General features: G+C 36.4%; 1 protein-coding gene across 1 annotated transcript in view; it reads left to right on the top strand.

Moving 5' to 3' along the window:
• OTOG (otogelin) overlaps positions 1-18,276 on the top strand; it is a 104,699-nt gene that overhangs the window by 40,964 nt on the left and 45,459 nt on the right. Inside the window, exons 24-31 of the mRNA XM_076344098.1 lie at positions 6,756-6,863; positions 10,952-11,090; positions 11,340-11,471; positions 12,579-12,725; positions 13,344-13,463; positions 14,336-14,452; positions 15,926-16,082; positions 17,120-17,146. Of these exons, the coding sequence (XP_076200213.1) occupies positions 6,756-6,863; positions 10,952-11,090; positions 11,340-11,471; positions 12,579-12,725; positions 13,344-13,463; positions 14,336-14,452; positions 15,926-16,082; positions 17,120-17,146 (947 nt within the window). The remainder of the gene's footprint in view (positions 1-6,755; positions 6,864-10,951; positions 11,091-11,339; positions 11,472-12,578; positions 12,726-13,343; positions 13,464-14,335; positions 14,453-15,925; positions 16,083-17,119; positions 17,147-18,276) is intronic.

Below are 18,276 nucleotides of genomic sequence, written 5' to 3' on the forward strand. Positions count from 1 at the left end.
TATCCATTCATATCTCCATTAACTGAAATATTGAATAATTTCCATGTATATTATACATTAATTCCATCTTGCTGTAAAAACCAAGAGGCCCTCCAGCCCTTAAATGTGAATAATAAATACAAATTCTGAGGGTTATGTCAATAGCTTTCAATACATATTGCCCCAAATGCAAATAGTAATTATTTCTACTACTTCTGTTACTACCTCATAATGTTACCTACCTATTAGATCTTCCACATTTTTTCCCTTTTATGGTTTTGTCCCCTCTATAAGCTATGTTAATTAAACCACCTGCCCACCCACTCCCCCCCACCCACCCACCGCAAAACAAAAGAAAACCCACAAAAAGCTGAGGTCTCATTTCACCAACCTTAAAGCCATGGATTTCTGTAGATGTGGCTTGTGGTTGATACTTCACAGAATGGAAAAAGTAAACTGGGATTTTAATTTTCTTGGTACCAAAGTATGCAAATTTTTTTTTCCAATTCCAAACACTTCAGTGTTGGCACACTGAATTATAGTCAGTAAGACATCACGGACATTTGTGGGACCAGGTTTTGATGCTAGTGTTCCAATATCCACCCCGGTTTCTCTCTTGAATGAGTGGTGTGGAGTTACGTGGCCTTTCCAGGCTGGACGCAACGTTCTCTAGTGTGGTAGGACAAGACTCCACCTCTGCAGACAACTGTTATCCTCTATGACAGAGAATACTCTCTTTTGTGCTGAACCTGGATTCTATTAAATTTGGGCCAGTTTTTAATAAAAATTTTTAGGTCTGTTTCTTTTTCCATCACTTATTGCTCATAAAATAGAGCTATGAAAAGATAGTAAAATGAAAGCTGTAGTATCCTGTAATTGTAATGAAGCTTTGTAACTGAGAAAGGAATATCATGCCAGGTTTTTCCTCCAAAAATCTCTAAATTATCACTGTATTTCTGAAGTGGTGGATCAAATGACATGCAAGGAACTTAAACACATTTTTGAAAGGTTTTCTTAAAAAAAGAAAACTCATCACTTTCTAGTTTGCATAAAGAAAACAATGAATTTTGTTATCTTATAAATGTCTACAGACAAACAAACCTAATAATGGCGGAAGAATGCAATTCAGTTTCAAATATTTTTAGAGAAGTAACTTTTATTAGAAGTAGTTACATTGACTATGTCATGTCTTAAAATATGTCTCCTTAGATGAATTCAAAGTCCTGTCCTTTTGGTACGTGCTAGTATCCTTTTTCAAAAGACCTACTGCTCCTCAGTTTAAGTAAAGTTCAGAATTTATTATTATTAGCATGAAAATAAAAGTAGTGTTCTGTTCAAACCTCTCTTCTGGATGGCCCTACCACTGTTATCATGCTAAGTATTTTTAATCTTTTCCTTTTTCTGGTTTAGGCAGAGTTTTGGAGAGGTCTGTCAGGCAGATTTAATGTGTTCCAGGTAAATAAGGATTACTCCCCATGGGGATACCATCATGGCTATGCACTCTACTGTTTCCTCAGGAAAATACAATTCTGTTACAAAGACTGCATCAACATTCCTGTATTTGGGTGCTTCAGGAACTGATATTTGTCCGCACTGGGTTTTATGCTGATTTCTATTTCTGATGGCTATAGAATTACAGCATACTACAGGTATTGGATTGGAGTTTATTTCCAAGGAATAAATGTACCTCCATTGCAGTGCCGTAACAAAACAACCCAGTTCTTTTTCCATCCTCTTCTGCTCTGCAGACTTGCCACTCTCTTTGATATATTTCAGTGCTCCTTATTTCCTTTTGCAATACTTCCAAAACCCTCTTGGTCTTCTACTTTCTAGTTTACACTAGCTGCAGACAAATATCTCCCCCCCCCCTCCCCCCCCCCCCCCCCCGTACTTGTATTCAATTCACAGTAGAACTTCACCAGTATCATTCAGATTCTTGAGCACTTTTTCATATTACCTTCTGTTTTTCCACTTGTTTTTAAGAAGAGAATCATTGAACTTTGTAATTTGGTTTGAAAGAGGACTTCTGTTACATTTGGAGTCACTTTCTGAAATTCTTTTTATTACAAAATGCATTATCTATTTAAACTTGTTCATTAAATCAGAAAAATTGCAAACTAAACTACCATTAGTGTAGTTATGCAGTATTTAAATTCTTGTGCATTTCTTTGAGAGGAGTTGAGGATCTTGAATCAGTCAAGCCATCTTTTTTGGTTTTGTTTTACTTCATTTCTAATCTCCACTACAATTCAAGCAGGTACTTGATCTGACTGTAGAAAAACTGGTGATACTATTTACTAGCAACGATGAGTAAGTCCACTGAGCCACCAGCTCTGGTTGAATCATCTTCCATGTTGAAAACTGCTTCAGCTATAAAACTGTTAGCCGTCTGGCACATAAGTTATCTTCTTTTACTACAGATTAAGAATTTGGAGACCAGGAATGTATTTTGACATGTATCTGCAAATATACATTCATTCCCCAAAAGCATAATTAAAAAATATATGTTCATCTCCCCAAAGTGTACAATTCTTTTCAGAAGAACCAGTGATGATAGATGAGGGACAGCTAGTATTATCCTCTTGGCCATTCACAAATGGCAATCTCTTTGGTATCTCACTTTCCTGTGGAGTCCTGCCTTACATGATTTTTAGCACTGAATTGCACCCACAGTATTCTTGAAAATGGTACTATCTGAGGGCATGTAGAGAGGGGTTTTAAGCCAGTGTGCTTAATTAAAAATATTTCAACTTTGAAAAAATTGAGTCATAGCCCTGAAGTAACATTGGTAGATATGAGGTACAGGTGAGATGATACAGAAAGGTATCAAACATCACACCAATACCGTGACAGTCCAGGCACTTCTTATTTGTGAAATAGGCTGGGACAAAGTACAAGCCTCAGCCTTCCTTTCCTTCAATCTTGCCTTGGGATATGTGCTACTTGATGACGAGGCAGTGTGTACCACTTCTTTATGCAGCTGTGAGAGCTACAGGTGCTCTCTGAGATGACCCCTACCTTATAGCCCCTGCTTCAAACCTTTTTTTCTGACAGTCTTCATTCCCTGCCCTCTTCTTGTGTTCCTTCCCTACAACACAAACTAAAAACCAAAACTTCTATGGAGAAAAAAAAAGTGCTAGTAAAAGTGTTCTTACCCTCGTTCTTTCAGTCACTTTGCTTGATTCCCATAGTACTTTTCTACTTAAAATGAGAGACCTCAGGACACAGTCCCTCTCTTGCTTTGCTCTGATGTTGCAGCAAAACCTGTACCCAGGTTTTATGCAGCTCTGAGTATTATACTGGTGACTCGTGAGATAATTTTGCCCTGTTCTGTCCACACCAATCAGTAGAAGGTGTGTGGAGGCAGGAGCTGCTTTTTATTTGGGGAGACTTCAGAGGAGGCACAGACAATGGATGCGCCAAATTTTCAGAGGCCTCTGTGGAAAAGGTTGCAGAGTATGGGAATCTACATGAATCCCTGTCATTCTACTTCTCGCTCTTGTTTTTCTTTCTTTCACCTTCCTTTGGTCTTTAAGCTGCTACTACTGTTTCTGTGAATTTCCTCTTTTAGGGCCCACTCTGCTTAGCACCAGTAGGATGATGATGGTAGAGCTTGAATGCAGGGGCATTTCCCAATACAGGGTGAAACTGTAGAAGTGCAGGGGTCTGACTGTATCTCAGCTGAAGCATCGAAATCAGTTGTTACATGGAAGCATACAGTAAGGATACTAAAAACCCTTCAAGTATTCTGCAAAATGCTTGGTGCTTGGCAAATTTACTTAATATTTCTTTATGATAAACTATGGGGGGGGCGGGGGTAAGAAGTAGACTGTAACAAGCTACCCAAACAAGTAAGAAAACACTCAGCAGGAATATAGTAACTCTGCCTGTCTAGATAGTGAGTGAACTACAATGAAGCCATTAGGTGCTATAGTAATGTAATCAACATCTGCTGTTTTTTAAAAATTTATCCATCCTGTTTTCTGCTTAGGGAAGTCATGGGTGGTGGTAGAATTCTGGTATTAGAAGTGTTAGCTGCTGCTTATTTCATTCTTTTTACCTCCCTTAAACTCTATTACAGACCTTTGTAGGAAGATTTGTGAAACCCTCAGAGAGCAGATTTATTGTTGGGGCAAAAGTGTTCATGGCTGCATAAATCAGTAGGCGGTAGGCTGTTGCCCCAAGGGAGGGGAGAGAGCCACGCAGTACACAACCTGTTGAAAACTGCTCTGGTGGAGGCTGCGGGAGTGTTATTTTTTAGTGTTCTGGTCCAGATTTGTGGGCTTTGCAGAAGCAAAGAAGTGTTTGTTGACTCATGGGAGACACATTGCTTCTAACCATGCCTTTAGCAAGACTATTTATGTATTTGTGTATATGTGAATGAACAAAGCTATAGACAATCATGAGATAGGAATGAAACTGAATGCTCAGCATGATGAAGTGTGATAGCTGTCTTTGTATCTTTGCAGTTCATTGTAGGTTGGACAGTAAGTATAGGTGTCAAGAAAAATGTCTGATACTTCAAAGGGGAGCTGTGCAAGGCCTTTCTGTAGGGTATTTGTTGTGAATTCTTAGATCATTGAAATCTATCCATTTGCTTGGCTTTACAAGAGAGAAAGCTGTTATCACTTGTTTTAGCCAGGGTAATAACGTGAGGAAAAAACTGTATTTAGCATTACCTTGTCAGTGTGATGTTCTTTGTGTCTGAATATGCCCTGTTCAGTTCTGAGCCGCTTTAAACCAGTGGGAATTTCAGTCTCACAGTTGATTGTCTTCAAGTGGCACAATACTTGAAATAAGTATGGATTACAAAGTACACTTCACGTACTCTGGGGAAAATCACAGTTTTTCAGTTTAATGGGGGAGAGGAATTTATGATGTCTGCACATTCCCATTAAGAAGAGCTACAGAGTTGTAAATTTCCATCTGATAAATAACACACTGAAGAAGAGTCCAAGTTATAGTACACAAATTACCAGTTCATTAATATGAGTAAATAAAATGTTCCATGATAAATGCAAAGATGAAATATCTCGTTTTGGATACCAGGGAAACAAAACAGTGTCATCACCGTGTTTGTCACAGATGTGTCTCACACCTACGATCTCTTGTCTATGGTGCAGTGTCTTGCCCAAATTACAGTGCTAAACATCAGAAACGCCAAATCTGTTTTCTTCAGAAAATTGTTAGGAACACAGGAAAACATGTATAAAACTTGTATTACTACAGAGAGGTACTGGAATTCTAAACAAACTTACATTGTAAAAGAAAAAAGATTATCAGCCCAACAGCACCATTTTAAGAGACTGTTTATTTCACAATACCGATAGATTTCAAAACTTAACATTTAGAAACAAGGATAATTGTAGATTGTATGGTGCCTGTAAGAAATCCTTTTACTATGTAACTAGCATGTTAGTTGCTCCAGCTTCTTATGTTGCATCAAACAGGATCCTGTACAGGAACAGATACAGAACCCAAAACAAGTTGGAGTTACAGCAGTTAGAGTGGAAGACACTACTGTAGCTTATCAAGATTTTACATTTCACAATTTTCATTTGGCAGATTGATTTGTTATCAAAGGTGTTCTATCTGTTATTGAACCTTTAGGTCCTATACTGATATCTGTTTGCCTATCCAGTAGCATTACAATATTTTTTTAAAAATGAATGCGTCTTTGGAAGAAAATACAACTTACTTGGGCTCAGTGAAAAGATAGCTTTTTAAATAAAATCATTCAATATTTCTGGTATATTTCCTGAGATTTATTTGTAAAATCTGTTTGAGATTTCTCTATTTAACTCTCATATTTCATTTTTTCTGGATATTATCAAAAGCCACAAATATTTTACTTTAAAATTTAGTCTAGTTGCTTTATTTTGTCTTGCCGGGCAAGAATTCCTCTATTCTTTCTCCGCTAATGGAATCTTTTTCACAATTTTTTGAATTTCAGTTTTTATCTGTTACTCTAGGAGTTGTGATTATAAGCACAAATTTATAGCATTAGTCTTGAACTGTAAATAGCTATGCATATGGTTATCTGTGTTGTAATGAAAATCTCTTTTGAAGGCTGTGAGGATATTTCTGCCAGTAAAGTATATTTGTGATTGCTTGCATGAAGGTGCCAGTCATACAGAAATACATAATTAATTTTGTGCAAACAGGATAGCTCTTGATATTGATTAAATTATTCACAGAGCAAGAGGTGTAACTATAGCTATAGGAAAACTATGCAGCAAGTGAAAGCTCTTTAAATCAGGTGAAGAAAAGAGGAGCACAAGAAGAAATCCTCATTTAAAAATTCTTAGAATAAGTAAGCTACTGATTATTGATAGTAAGAGCACATACCACTAGAGCAAAGGGGCGTGATGGCGCTCACGTCTCTTGGAAGATCTCTTGGCTTTAGTTAAATATAAGTTAATTGGCTGAGTTACAAGAAATTGGGTGAAATTTAGAGGAGGTCTGGCAAATCTTAGTTTCCCTGACCTTAAAATTTGTATGTTAATGAATAAGTCTTCACAGGGTAGTGGTTGAAGGGCCAGTGCCCAAAGTGCTAGCACTTACTAAAGATGAAATGTTCAGGTACCTGTGAAAGGAAATTGCCAAATCACTCATATATCATTATTAATAAAATTGTGCCTTTTCAATTTAAGATTTTAAACATTATTTGTTTTTCAAGAATAATAATGCTAATAATTTGAAAGCTTAGGAAAATATTTCTGTATATAGATACCAGGTGTACTTCTGCTGAATGTTGCTTGTTCTTTTTTTCATAGTCTTGTTAAACATGGGGATGCGTGCTTGGAAGCAGATGAATGTCCATGTTCATGGAAAGGAAAGGAATACTTTCCAGGTGACCAAGTCATTTCTTCCTGTCATACATGGTAAGCACAGATCTATTTAGGTGATTATTTCATTTTAGTTGTTTATTTATGGGTTGATTTTTCTTTCATGTTTCTTAATCATAAATTTCACACCAGATTCTAGTAGATCATCTACCCTAATTTTGTATTTACACTTGTTCAAAGAACTATTAAAATGACATTTTTTTAGGGTTTGTTGTTTCAAGGAACTTGTACATAAGAAAATAAGAGCTATTTGAGAATTAAAAAAAAAAAAAAGCTTGATTTAGAAAAATCATTTTTTTGATTATCAAGGTAATCTAAACTAATATTCCTTGGCCGGTGTTCCTAAAGTACAGGTAAAATCCTTCAAATGTTACACCTGAGTGACATTTGTTAAAGCTTTTTACTTATTCATTTTCACATTTAGCATTGAATCTGAGCAGTCTAAGGACCCGAAACATAACCCTGTGGCCATAAGTATATGCCCGCTACAATGATAAATTAAGGAGAGTAACAAGCAACATCATGTACTGAGCATAGTAACAGATGAATTCGTTGCTAATTTTGCATGTGTGGATAAGAACTCATGAATCAGTCGGCTTTTAAAGGAAGTGTTCCAATAGACAAGGGTTGATAAGATCACTCAAATACACGCAGAAACCTATTCCTTTTACTATCCAGCGTTGTAAATGCAGCACATGCCCTATAGCTATGTTACTCTGCAAAGTTTCCTTGAGCACTCTCAGTAGAACGTGGTACACTACCATTTCAATAAGCTTCACAAGAGCTAAGACGTGAAAATGTACCACATCTGCATGATCCTGAAACAAACTTGTTTCCTGATGGTCCCCGCCTGTTTTCTTCTCTGACTGCTGTTGAATGTTGCAAGCTGGCACTAAGCAGCACTATTTGTCTTACTAGAGCCTCAGAAAAATCAGCTGTACTGTCAAGCATCAAGATACTATGGTAGTGGTATAGCGTCCAGCTTCTCAGCAGAGCAGTTCCTTTCTTTTGTCCTCCTCTTTTAGCTTACCAGGAACATTTAACTGGTGTCACCTGGTAAACTACTGCTCCTGGCCTGCACAGCTCAGTATAGCCTACTATGGTGAAGGCTTGTCCAGTCAGCACTAATCACTGCCTTGTCTGGATGTCATTGCCCCCTCCAGCCTTGTGCTGACTGCCTACCTCTGCCTCTCGTCAGGTCCTCAGTATCTGCTCTAGAAGAAATTTGTAGCCCTTTGGTCGACTGGTGAAGCGACTTACAAGCCATCTCCACTGGGCAGGCAGGTAAAGCGACCCGGGTTATTCACCCCCTTATTTCCAAAGGCCTCTCCAATTGGACCTGGTGTGGGATTGCTTGCATCAGAAAGAACTATTGTATCCCATTTAATCTGTATAAGACTTCACCAAAGGCAGCAGCAGTGCAGGCAGAAAGACACTGGATATTTAGCCTTCTCTTTTTTTTTTTTCCTGAGGCCAGGCCCATTAATTCATGTACAAATCCTTAAGATTGTCATGGATTTTCTAGTCTTCCACGTCCAGAAGCAAAGACAGATTAAGTGATAATGGCTTTTTGGCAATCAGTTGTCCACTGACAGATGGGAAGTCTGCAACAAGCTCTGCTTAATACAAAGTGCAGAAAGTCTTTGAGACTGCTGTGTGTGTATGCAGGGGTGTATTTGATATGTCAAGGGAAATATGCATTTTTGCTCATGCAAGGCATGAGAATACTCATGCAAAAAAACCTGCTTGGGCACTCATAGCAGTTATAATGACTTTAGTGTTGTTTATTGCACAGAAATAGTGCGCGTTGATACTAAATATCATCATCTTCATATCTGATGTAGTATTAGCAACATAACTATTAATCTGATTTGTCTATTGAACAGTAAAATGGCAAATAAAATAATTTCTTAAATTGGCAAAACTACCAGTGGAGTGTCAGGAACTTTCAACCCAAGCTCTGGGGTCTGGCTGAACTGCAGTTCTAGGTTTCCCAAGTCTGGTTTTCAGTGCAGCTTCCTCATACTGTTTACATGTGCTGGCAAGATTAAATACAAAAGGTTATTACACTAACTGAAGGTATCAGAGAAGCATTTTGGTGCTGTGCTGTGCAAGGTAGGATGGGTGGTGCAGTTAGCTATGCTGGTTTGCTGTCGTACATTGAGACCACTGAGCAAATGCTGGTTAATCTCTGTGGGCTGCTGAATTGGGCCTTCTGTGTTCTTAAACAAATACTTCTTGGAAATACTTTTTTAAAAAGCTAGTTGAAGTTTGGAAGATGCTAGTAGCTCTGCTTTTCCAACTAGGACTCTCTAGATTCTGGTAACTAAATGTTAGTTTACTTAGTATGAAACAAGACGGGTGCAGAGGACTTTGAAGACATTGTGTACCTCTTAAGCCCTTCCTTCTGACTGTAAACGTGTTAAGACTCCTGAACAAGAAAGTATGCAAAGGAGCTCCCTACCCTTTACATGTTAAGAAATGTTTCTGCACGAGCCCTTAACAGATCAGCATGTGGAGGAGGGTTTGAATAGGCCAAGAGTAAAACTAAAACCTAATGTCTCACAGAGAGCATGAGAAGCAGCACTTATTTTTTCAGTCCAAATATAATTTCTTCTATTTGCCTGTCTCTCCATTGGATTGATTAGGTTCCTGCCTTAGGTACAGCTTTGAGGTGACTAGAGTTAGCTGGGTGAGTCCTACTGCCATCTACTTGTGCTTTGGTACAGCAAACGCTTTTCACATCTTGTACTTTTAACTTATTTTAGCCATGTGCTTAGTGTATTTATATATGTAGTTACACAAAATACAAGCAGTGGGCCAAATCAATGATGGGATAAGCGGAGTCTTGGAAAATCTGCAAAATTACTACAGGTTGGTGCAAGTTACATGGTAAGGGAACAGAAGGAAACATGATGCTACTAGTAATTGGAGCTGCCTAGATTTTCTAGATAATTGCTGCTCTTTTGCAAACAGATGCCAAACATTAGTGACTTATCAAATACTTTCGTAAGTCAGATTAATGACAACTTTAGTTGTAAAATGTGAAGCATTCATTTAATCAGGAAACTGAAAATTCAATATTTTTGAAAATAAAGTTAGATATGTGCCAAAATTATATCAATGCTGTATTTAGCTTAACCTGTATTTATAAAATATACCTGTAGGAAAGCTATATCAGGGCACGAGCTCTGCTGTCTTTATCAAGGGAAGTTTTTAGTGTTCAGGTGATTTAGAAACATAAAAAAATAACATTTAAAAAATGACGTGGATACAGGAAATGAAATTCTATCTATTTATTAATCTTATGTAATTTCTGAAAATGTTTAGATTGCAAGAGGGTGATGCAGAAAGAGACATAGTATCTGGTGCTGCAAAGCCTCGCTGTTAGGCAGTTACAAAGCAAAGGTAATTCAGAAAGTTCTGAACAGTCACTTAGTGTATGTGTGATGAAAGCGTTTTGATGCTTAAGGTATCTATAGACAGAATTTGAACTATTCTGGAAGCCCCTACACTGTTAGGCTAGGGTTTGGGGATGATAATACCTCGGCATCTGAAAAAAAAAAAAAATGCCCAACAACCCGAAACATGGTTCTTTTAAGGAACCTAAGCACCAAAATAGTGCTACTGAAATTTTTCCTTTGCACTTCTGTGAAATTCTCGTTCAAGCAGAGAGTGAGTAAAGACTGTATTAACAGGACACATTGCTTGTTGATTCTAAGATTCAGCTCGTATAGAAACAAATGTTCTGTGAGAAGCTGAAAAAGAAAGCTTTATCCTTGTGGCACGTTATTGATGTGAGTTACTGGAGAATAAATTTTATTACTTTGGGTGGCAGTTCTTGTTTTCTTGTTTCAACAAGAGAAATGCCCTTTTGGTGTCTATATATTCTGGAACCTATAAACTCTAACAGGAAGAAACACAGACTGTATGGGTTCAATATGTACATTTTTTCCCAGAAAATCAATTTATATATGCTGCTTCTAGTTAACATCTCAAAATGCTTCTGTCCACAGTCATCATACTTGCCTGGCTTTTGGTTTTTTTGCTTCTTAGTGCAATAGCTGTAATCATTTGTCCATGGTTAGAGTTGATATTACCATTATTGGTCATACATTTTTCAGCATTTGCCAGCATGGATCATTCCAATGTACCTTCCATCCTTGCCCATCAATGTGTACTGCGTATGGGGATCGGCATTACAGAACGTTTGATGGACTAACATTTGACTTTGTTGGAACTTGTAAGGTTTACCTAGTTAAGGTAAGACTTCTTTGTAAAGCCCTGTAAAACTGGATTTAAAAACTACCTGTTAAAAACTATCCTCCTACTTATTTCCTATCTGTACATTTTATTGAGTCCTACATACTGTTTTTTAAGCTTTCATGTTGCTTAGACTTTGAATCATACATAACATAATTATACACTGAGATTTCTGCTAATTGAACTATGTAACAATATACATGTTTATATTAGTATATTTTAAAGTGTCCATTTCTTTTTTTTCTTCAGGGTACTTCAACCAGTTTTTCTATTATTATAGAGAATATTAATTGCTTTAATACTGGAATCATTTGCAGAAAAAACATTTTCATTAATGTTGGAAAATCTTTTTTAATATTTGATGATGAAACTGGAAATCCAGTAAGTTTCAGTCTTTAACGCTGATCAAAAGGTAGCATATGTGCTTCTCTGGGATTTTTTTCTTTCATTAGCAAAAACTGACTGTGTCACTTAAGTAGCAGAGGTGTAAATATCTTTACCATGAATGCTGATCACATCTGGATTGGTCAATGGAAGCCTTAAACAAAATCTTGTCTATATTTCATGAAAATGTTAGATGAGATTATCGTAATTCTTTTGTTTAGACTTAATTCCTGTTTAGTGTCTTAGGGAAAATCCGGATATTTTTAAGTCAGTGGGAGTTTTGCTATTAACTCTACTAGAACGAAGAGTTACTTAGTCTGGCCTAGAATGTATAGGAGGAATATTCCTATACAGCTGTAAAAATTAAATTGCAGTCCCTGGTATATCCTCCACAGCCTTAATTTCATTTTTGTTTTGGCCAAACTGCAAACTCTATTGCTGTAAATATTTAGTGTATTTAATAATTTTAGTATAAATAGTACTATTTACAGTTTATAGACTGACTATACAAAGGTAGTTGTGTCTCTTTGTATGAGGTATTGTGTAATTAAACCAGACATCTTAGTCCATTCCAAATAATTTGGAAGCTGATTGTTATTGGATGGGGGGAAGAATGCTTTATGTAAATAAGATGGCAATCTCTGGACATATTTAGGCAATTCCTTATTTCAAGAAGATGCTCCATGCATCTTTATACCTATCTACATTCAAAAAAAGCATGTGGCTAAGACCTTTTGAATGCAATAATGTATAACTAAGTGAAAATCATAACCAGGAACCTTAAGACTGATTTTTTTTTTTTTTTACCTCACAGATGAACCATTAACATTTTAATTTTCACTCCAGTTGCTGTTACCCATCCTGTAAATTTGATATAAAATCAACTTTTAAAATGTGAAAATCATAAATACAACACAGTTCACAATCAAAATCCATACCACTTTTGTTTAAGCATTTATCCCTGTGTGTGGCCTTCTGTCAGTTTTTGGACTTCTGTCTGGGAACAGTGTCATTCATTTTATTTAGGTGTTTCATTTCCTGTCAAGTGAACATTTTGTGAAGACATTGCTTACATTATAAGCTGCCTTGTTTTATTTTGAACAGAGCTTATCTAGTTACGTAGATGAACTACAGAAAATACAGTTATGGAAAGCTGGTTTTTTCACTGTTGTTCATTTTCCTGATGAGCACACCACCATTCTTTGGGATCAGAGAACAACAGTTCATGTACAGATGGGTCATCAGTGGCAGGTAAGTGGAAGTCAACACTCTAATTGCTATTTCTTTGAGGTATTTATATAAGTCTTATTAAGTAAGACATGTTATCATTATTCAGAGAATAGACAATGTGTCAGAAATCATATAGGAACTCAGTGGCAGGGTCAAGGAGAGAAGCATTCAACTACCTTGTCAATTAAAATACTCATTTACTCTTTTTTTCCAGTGACTACTTACTGTCTAACTTCTGTAACAACAGAAACAAATAACTTTGAGGCAACGTTCTCCTTCAGCACTCATTCCTTATGACTGGAGCAGGTGTTATTTTGCTGAAGCATAAAAAAGCACATAGCTAGCAAACAGGTCACTTCTGTAAACAAAAGATCAGCTCCTTTCTCAAAGGCTTGGAGATACTTAGTTGAAAGGGAATAATATTGATGTTGTCAAAATAAAATATTTTCCATAGCTTTATTATCACAAAGAGCTGAACTGTTTTGGCTGAAATTTAGCTGAAAAGAATCAAATTCTGACAAACTTATAATTAAGCAACTGAAGACAGGAACTTAAAAAGCAAGTTTTGAAAAGTTGTGGCTGGTAGTGTTTTGTATCATGTGGAAATATGTTTTTATATATATATATCTCTTTTCCCAGGGTGAATTGACTGGATTATGTGGAAATTTTGATTTGAAGACAGTAAATGAATTGAGGACTCCAGATAACTTTGAATTAACAAACTCACAAGAGTTTGGAAACAGCTGGACAGCTGTAGAGGTACATAGTAAAAAGAATGTGTTTGCTAGTAGATTTTTTGCTGTTATATAATTTATCTAGAATGAAATCAGAAATTTGTTCCTGGAAGTATCAATCAGGCAGCAATGCAAATGGCAATATCAATGGTTCTTACAGATATCATAATCCATTAAGGAGAAGAAAATAATCACCTTTATTTCTACACAGTGCTATAGTGTAGAGAAAAATGCTGTACAATATTCTGAATTTACAAGTGTTTTTGAAGATGTTGTTTAAACAGTAAAGTAGTCATTTTTTTACGTAATGGAAGAATTGTGGGTTCACTTTAGACTCTTGTCAGTTTAGCTGATCTTTCATAGCTGGGAAATATTTAACTGTGAAACCATAGCAATGAAAAGAAAAAATATTCTTTCCGTATGTTGTAAAGTTAAAAATTGAACTTTTTTAATGTCATGTGTCTAGTGGTGTTCGTGGAAATGTTCCTTCCTAGTAGTTAGACTAAAAAGATCTGATTTCTGACACTTCTAATGTATGTCGTCCGAGTGAACTTTGTTATGTATGTAAGCTAGACTATTCAGGTGTAAGGACTGCAGATTGGGAATGCATGGCAGCTCTGTTTACACCTATATGTATGTATGTGTTTTTCTGCTGCTCTCAGACAAATGAGAGAACATTTCTTCAGATTGTGTACTCTTCCTTTTCTGCAGATTAGCATCTCCTTTTAATTCTATACCTTAGTTTCGCTTTAGTTTCATAAATGACGCATTCGTTTTTGTGTTTTACATCTCTCTAAAAAAAAAAAAAACCAAACAAAACAAAACTATGCTTTCCAAGTTCAAACACAAAGTGGTTATGAAACAAGTTTCTGACCTTGATTTTGCTTTCTGGTTAAGTGTGTTGACAGCTCTGACATTCGAAATCCATGCGGTTTGAATCCCCTTAGAGAGCCATTTGCCAAGAAGGAATGTGGAATACTGTTAAGTGAAGCATTTGAAGCTTGCCATCCAGTGGTGAGTTGTGGTCACGTATAGAAAGATGTGAAAGTGAACATATCACTAGAGAAACTTTACTCTTCAACTCGCATCACTTTACATGTTCATCTTGTCTACCATAACATAATAATTTTGACTACTATAGCAAAAGAGAATACGAAGAAAGTCTAACCCATACCTATTCTGATTCTAAAATGTGAATGTTTAACTGGACCTATAAGGACTATCTGCACTTAGCTGACCTAGACAGTAAGCCGCTTTGGCACCGATTTAGCATTCTACAATATGGGCAGTCCTATTAGCCCCCTTTGTAATTAACACAGACAAAATCTTACCCAATTTTTGTGTTATCTTTTTTTTTATCCCAAGCACTATTTGCATAAGCATAACCACTTGTTTTATTTTGCTCAAATGTATTATATAGCATGCACTTTTTTCAGGCATATTTAAATAAATTGGAAGTTTCATCTAGGTGGTATCAGATGTGAAGAACTCATTCCTAGAAAAAAGATGCATATATCTCCTTACTCAGGCAACCACCTAAGGAAATAATTGAGCCATACAACATGTTCTGACAGTCAACAGGCTCAGGTTCAGTTGGAGAACTGGGAGGGGGACAGACTGATTTCCAGAGCTAGGTCTTATATGGAAAATGGCATACTCCAAGATGTTCAGGTATTGACACTGTGTGCATGGCTTAAAGAGTGTAAGTGTCAGAATGGTTCCTAGGGAGAAAGGAGATTTCATATGAAAGACAACCAGGAATCTTGCAGGGTTGCTTTGTATATTATTTTGGAAGAAAGTGGAAGCTGATGTTAAAGTTGTATTAATGGAACATTGGTTTAGTCCACTGTATAAGGTAGGTAGGAACTAAGTTCCTCATAAGTGTGTAGGTATTACTGAAGCGTAAATCCATATAGAATGTGTAACCATTCAATAAGCAAATTAGCATTGACAGTTTTCTTAGAAATTTTGTCACTTAAGACAAGACTTCAAAATAATCGAAGGGAAAAAATCACAAATTTGCCTGTGAAATTGTCTAATAATATGAAGAGAATGAACCGCTCTCACATGAAAAAAAGTTTTCCATCTACTTTATTTCTTACATTTTATATATATCTTTCTTAACACTGCTGAGATTTGTTGATTTGTGATCAGTTTAGAGAGAGTTTCTCTTATTTCATAAGCTTCTTTGTAGTTTATTATGGTTTAAATATTACAAAACCATACAAAACACAAGCTCACATCAACATCTTAATGACCCATTAGTAACACAATTAAGTCAGTGTGCATGTTCGTAAGTACTGTACAAGATTTTATGATGTGTTCTAATAAACTGTTTTTCTTGTGTTTCAGGAAACATTTAAATTAAAATCTTTAACACTTTGAAGTCTTATATATTAAATTTTGAAAGACTAATAGTTTTGTATTGAGGTGATTGTTGCCAGTGTCTGTATGAATATTTTTGATAAGTGATACTTATATTTCCAGATTGACGTCACCTGGTTTTACTCAAACTGCTTGACAGATACATGTGGTTGTAACCAAGGAGGTGACTGTGAGTGTTTCTGTACAAGTGTATCAGCATATGCCCATCAGTGCTGCCAGCATGGAGTTGCTATAGACTGGAGGTCCCCTAGAGTGTGTCGTAAGTTTACTTAACTAGCATTGCCAGTGGCTGTCACTGTCTGCATTCATGAGACCCAGACCTGAAAAATCAATCACATTAAGTTACCTGGGGCCATGAATTGAATCACTGAGCCACACTGGTAGGAAGATGAGTGGGTGCCTCTCACTGCCCTCCGTGTTCATTTTGGTCTAGCTGGATTACACGGTTCTTTCCATATTTGTGGGTGGTACTCTTCTATTTTTATTTCCTTGTCCTATCATGTGAAAGGAGAAGTCATGGGAAGTCTGTATTAGGATGTGGCATGTGTCCCTCAAAGCAAAGTTACAAAGTTAACAGCTCAAGTAATTTCCATGTTCAGGAGGACTTCCCTTCTTAACAGGGTCTAGGAAACATAGCTGCCTTACTACTGCCCCCAAAGCAAGTATGAAATATAAAGGTCTTCTGAAGAAAAACAAGTAGGTTTTTAAGCAGGACTTTGTCATTACCTTAGTACCCCTATTCAACAATGCTTAGAAGTTGTAAAAAAATCTGAGGCCTTTTTGTATGGCACCTAGTGCAAATGCCTAACAAGAGACAGTAATTTCCTCAAAGATGTGATAAAAAAGGGAAAGACGGAAAGAATGGAAGAAAACAGGCATTTTTCTAACTGCAGTTGCACAGAGAGAGTATGCAGCTAGTTCAAAGTCACACAGCAAATTTGCCGTAGAGCAAGAGGGTTGCTCTTCATTTTTTATATATAAATGATATGTGTGTTTTAATGTGAGCACAGAAAGACAGCAAAGCTTAGTCTTAACCACTAGAGGTCACAAAAAGACAGCTGTAGGTATGTAAGCTTAGTATTTCCTGCTAGGAAACAGTATTTTATTTAAATCTGTAGTTTAAATTAGTACTTTATTTAAAGCAGTAAATATTTGGCAATTTTTTTTTAAATAAATGTTTGTGTATGATCTAACTTGGCCAAGCATTTGGCTTACCTCTTAATTGTAAAGGGTAATAGAAAACCTGGTTTTCTGCAGAATGCCTGCAACTGCATTTCTTTTCTTTTTATTTTTTAGCTTATGATTGTGAATATTTCAACAAAGGTAAGTCCTAAAGGAGCTGATAAAATGTCAATAGAATCTTTGGTTTCTTTATATAAGTCTTAGTACTTTGTATAAAAATAATTGTGTTAATGAAAACAGTTGCGAATGATTATATTATTTAAATAGCCAAGATTCTGTTTTACTGGTTTAATTTGCTTTTTCAAAGGGTTTTAATTTCATAATCTTTTTTTATTCCTGGGTCTTTCCCAAAAATATGTTTAACTCATTTTCTTTGCATTTATGGATCGTGATTATTAAATCATTAAGTAATTAATAGACTACTCAACCCAATAGTACTAGTGGCACTACTTGCTTAAGGCATACTGACTGCAGTTCAAAACTGATACCCAGTGGGTCTGTTAAACCAATCATGATCTCCTGTGCAGCCTCCAGAGGGAGGTAGCTATTAAGATATTTCAACTTTTTGTGCCCAAACAGGGACTAACTCTCCATTTAGGTATGTCTGACCTAGCTTTAAGTTCCTGAGTGACAAGCATTGCTGCTGCATTAGAATGGCTCTCAGAGAGGTGGAAAACTTGTACAAGGTGCTAGAGTAAACCTTGAATCTGCACTGGGTGCTATATTGCTGTGTTAACACTGGAATATACATTCAGACTATTTTAAAGTTACATTGCGAGTGTCTGCATAGTTAGACGTGGTATACATACAAGCACTGCAAGCCAGCTTGATGTGAGGAATGGTCAGGACTCCTGCTATTTATTCTATAACTCTTTTTATCAAGCTCGTGTAGAAGCCTGTCTATCCAGATGGCTCGTGATATTTTGGTCTTCTGCTGGACTCCATATTACAGCAGCTCACCCCCAGAAAGATATCGGAGAAGGACTGAGTTTAAATTAGAAGAGACTTATGCAGCATGCCAGGCCCAAACGATATGGCCAAAAAAATTTACGTTTTCTGATATACCGACTGCTGAAAAGATTTTTTGACTGGGTTCAAATTGCTAATGCAGTGGAATTTTATCTAAATCACTATTTAAGCCTTTAAATTAATTTAAATAAAGGCCAGTTAAATATAAGAGGTGATTGCAGTTTTACATTTCCTTTTTGGTTTGTTTTGTTTCATAAATGAAATATAGTCTGATGCTAGATAATCTTACTGCAGTTGTAACA

Source organism: Aptenodytes patagonicus, chromosome 7, assembly GCF_965638725.1.
Source record: "Aptenodytes patagonicus chromosome 7, bAptPat1.pri.cur, whole genome shotgun sequence".
Taxonomy (NCBI): Eukaryota; Metazoa; Chordata; class Aves; order Sphenisciformes; family Spheniscidae; genus Aptenodytes; species Aptenodytes patagonicus.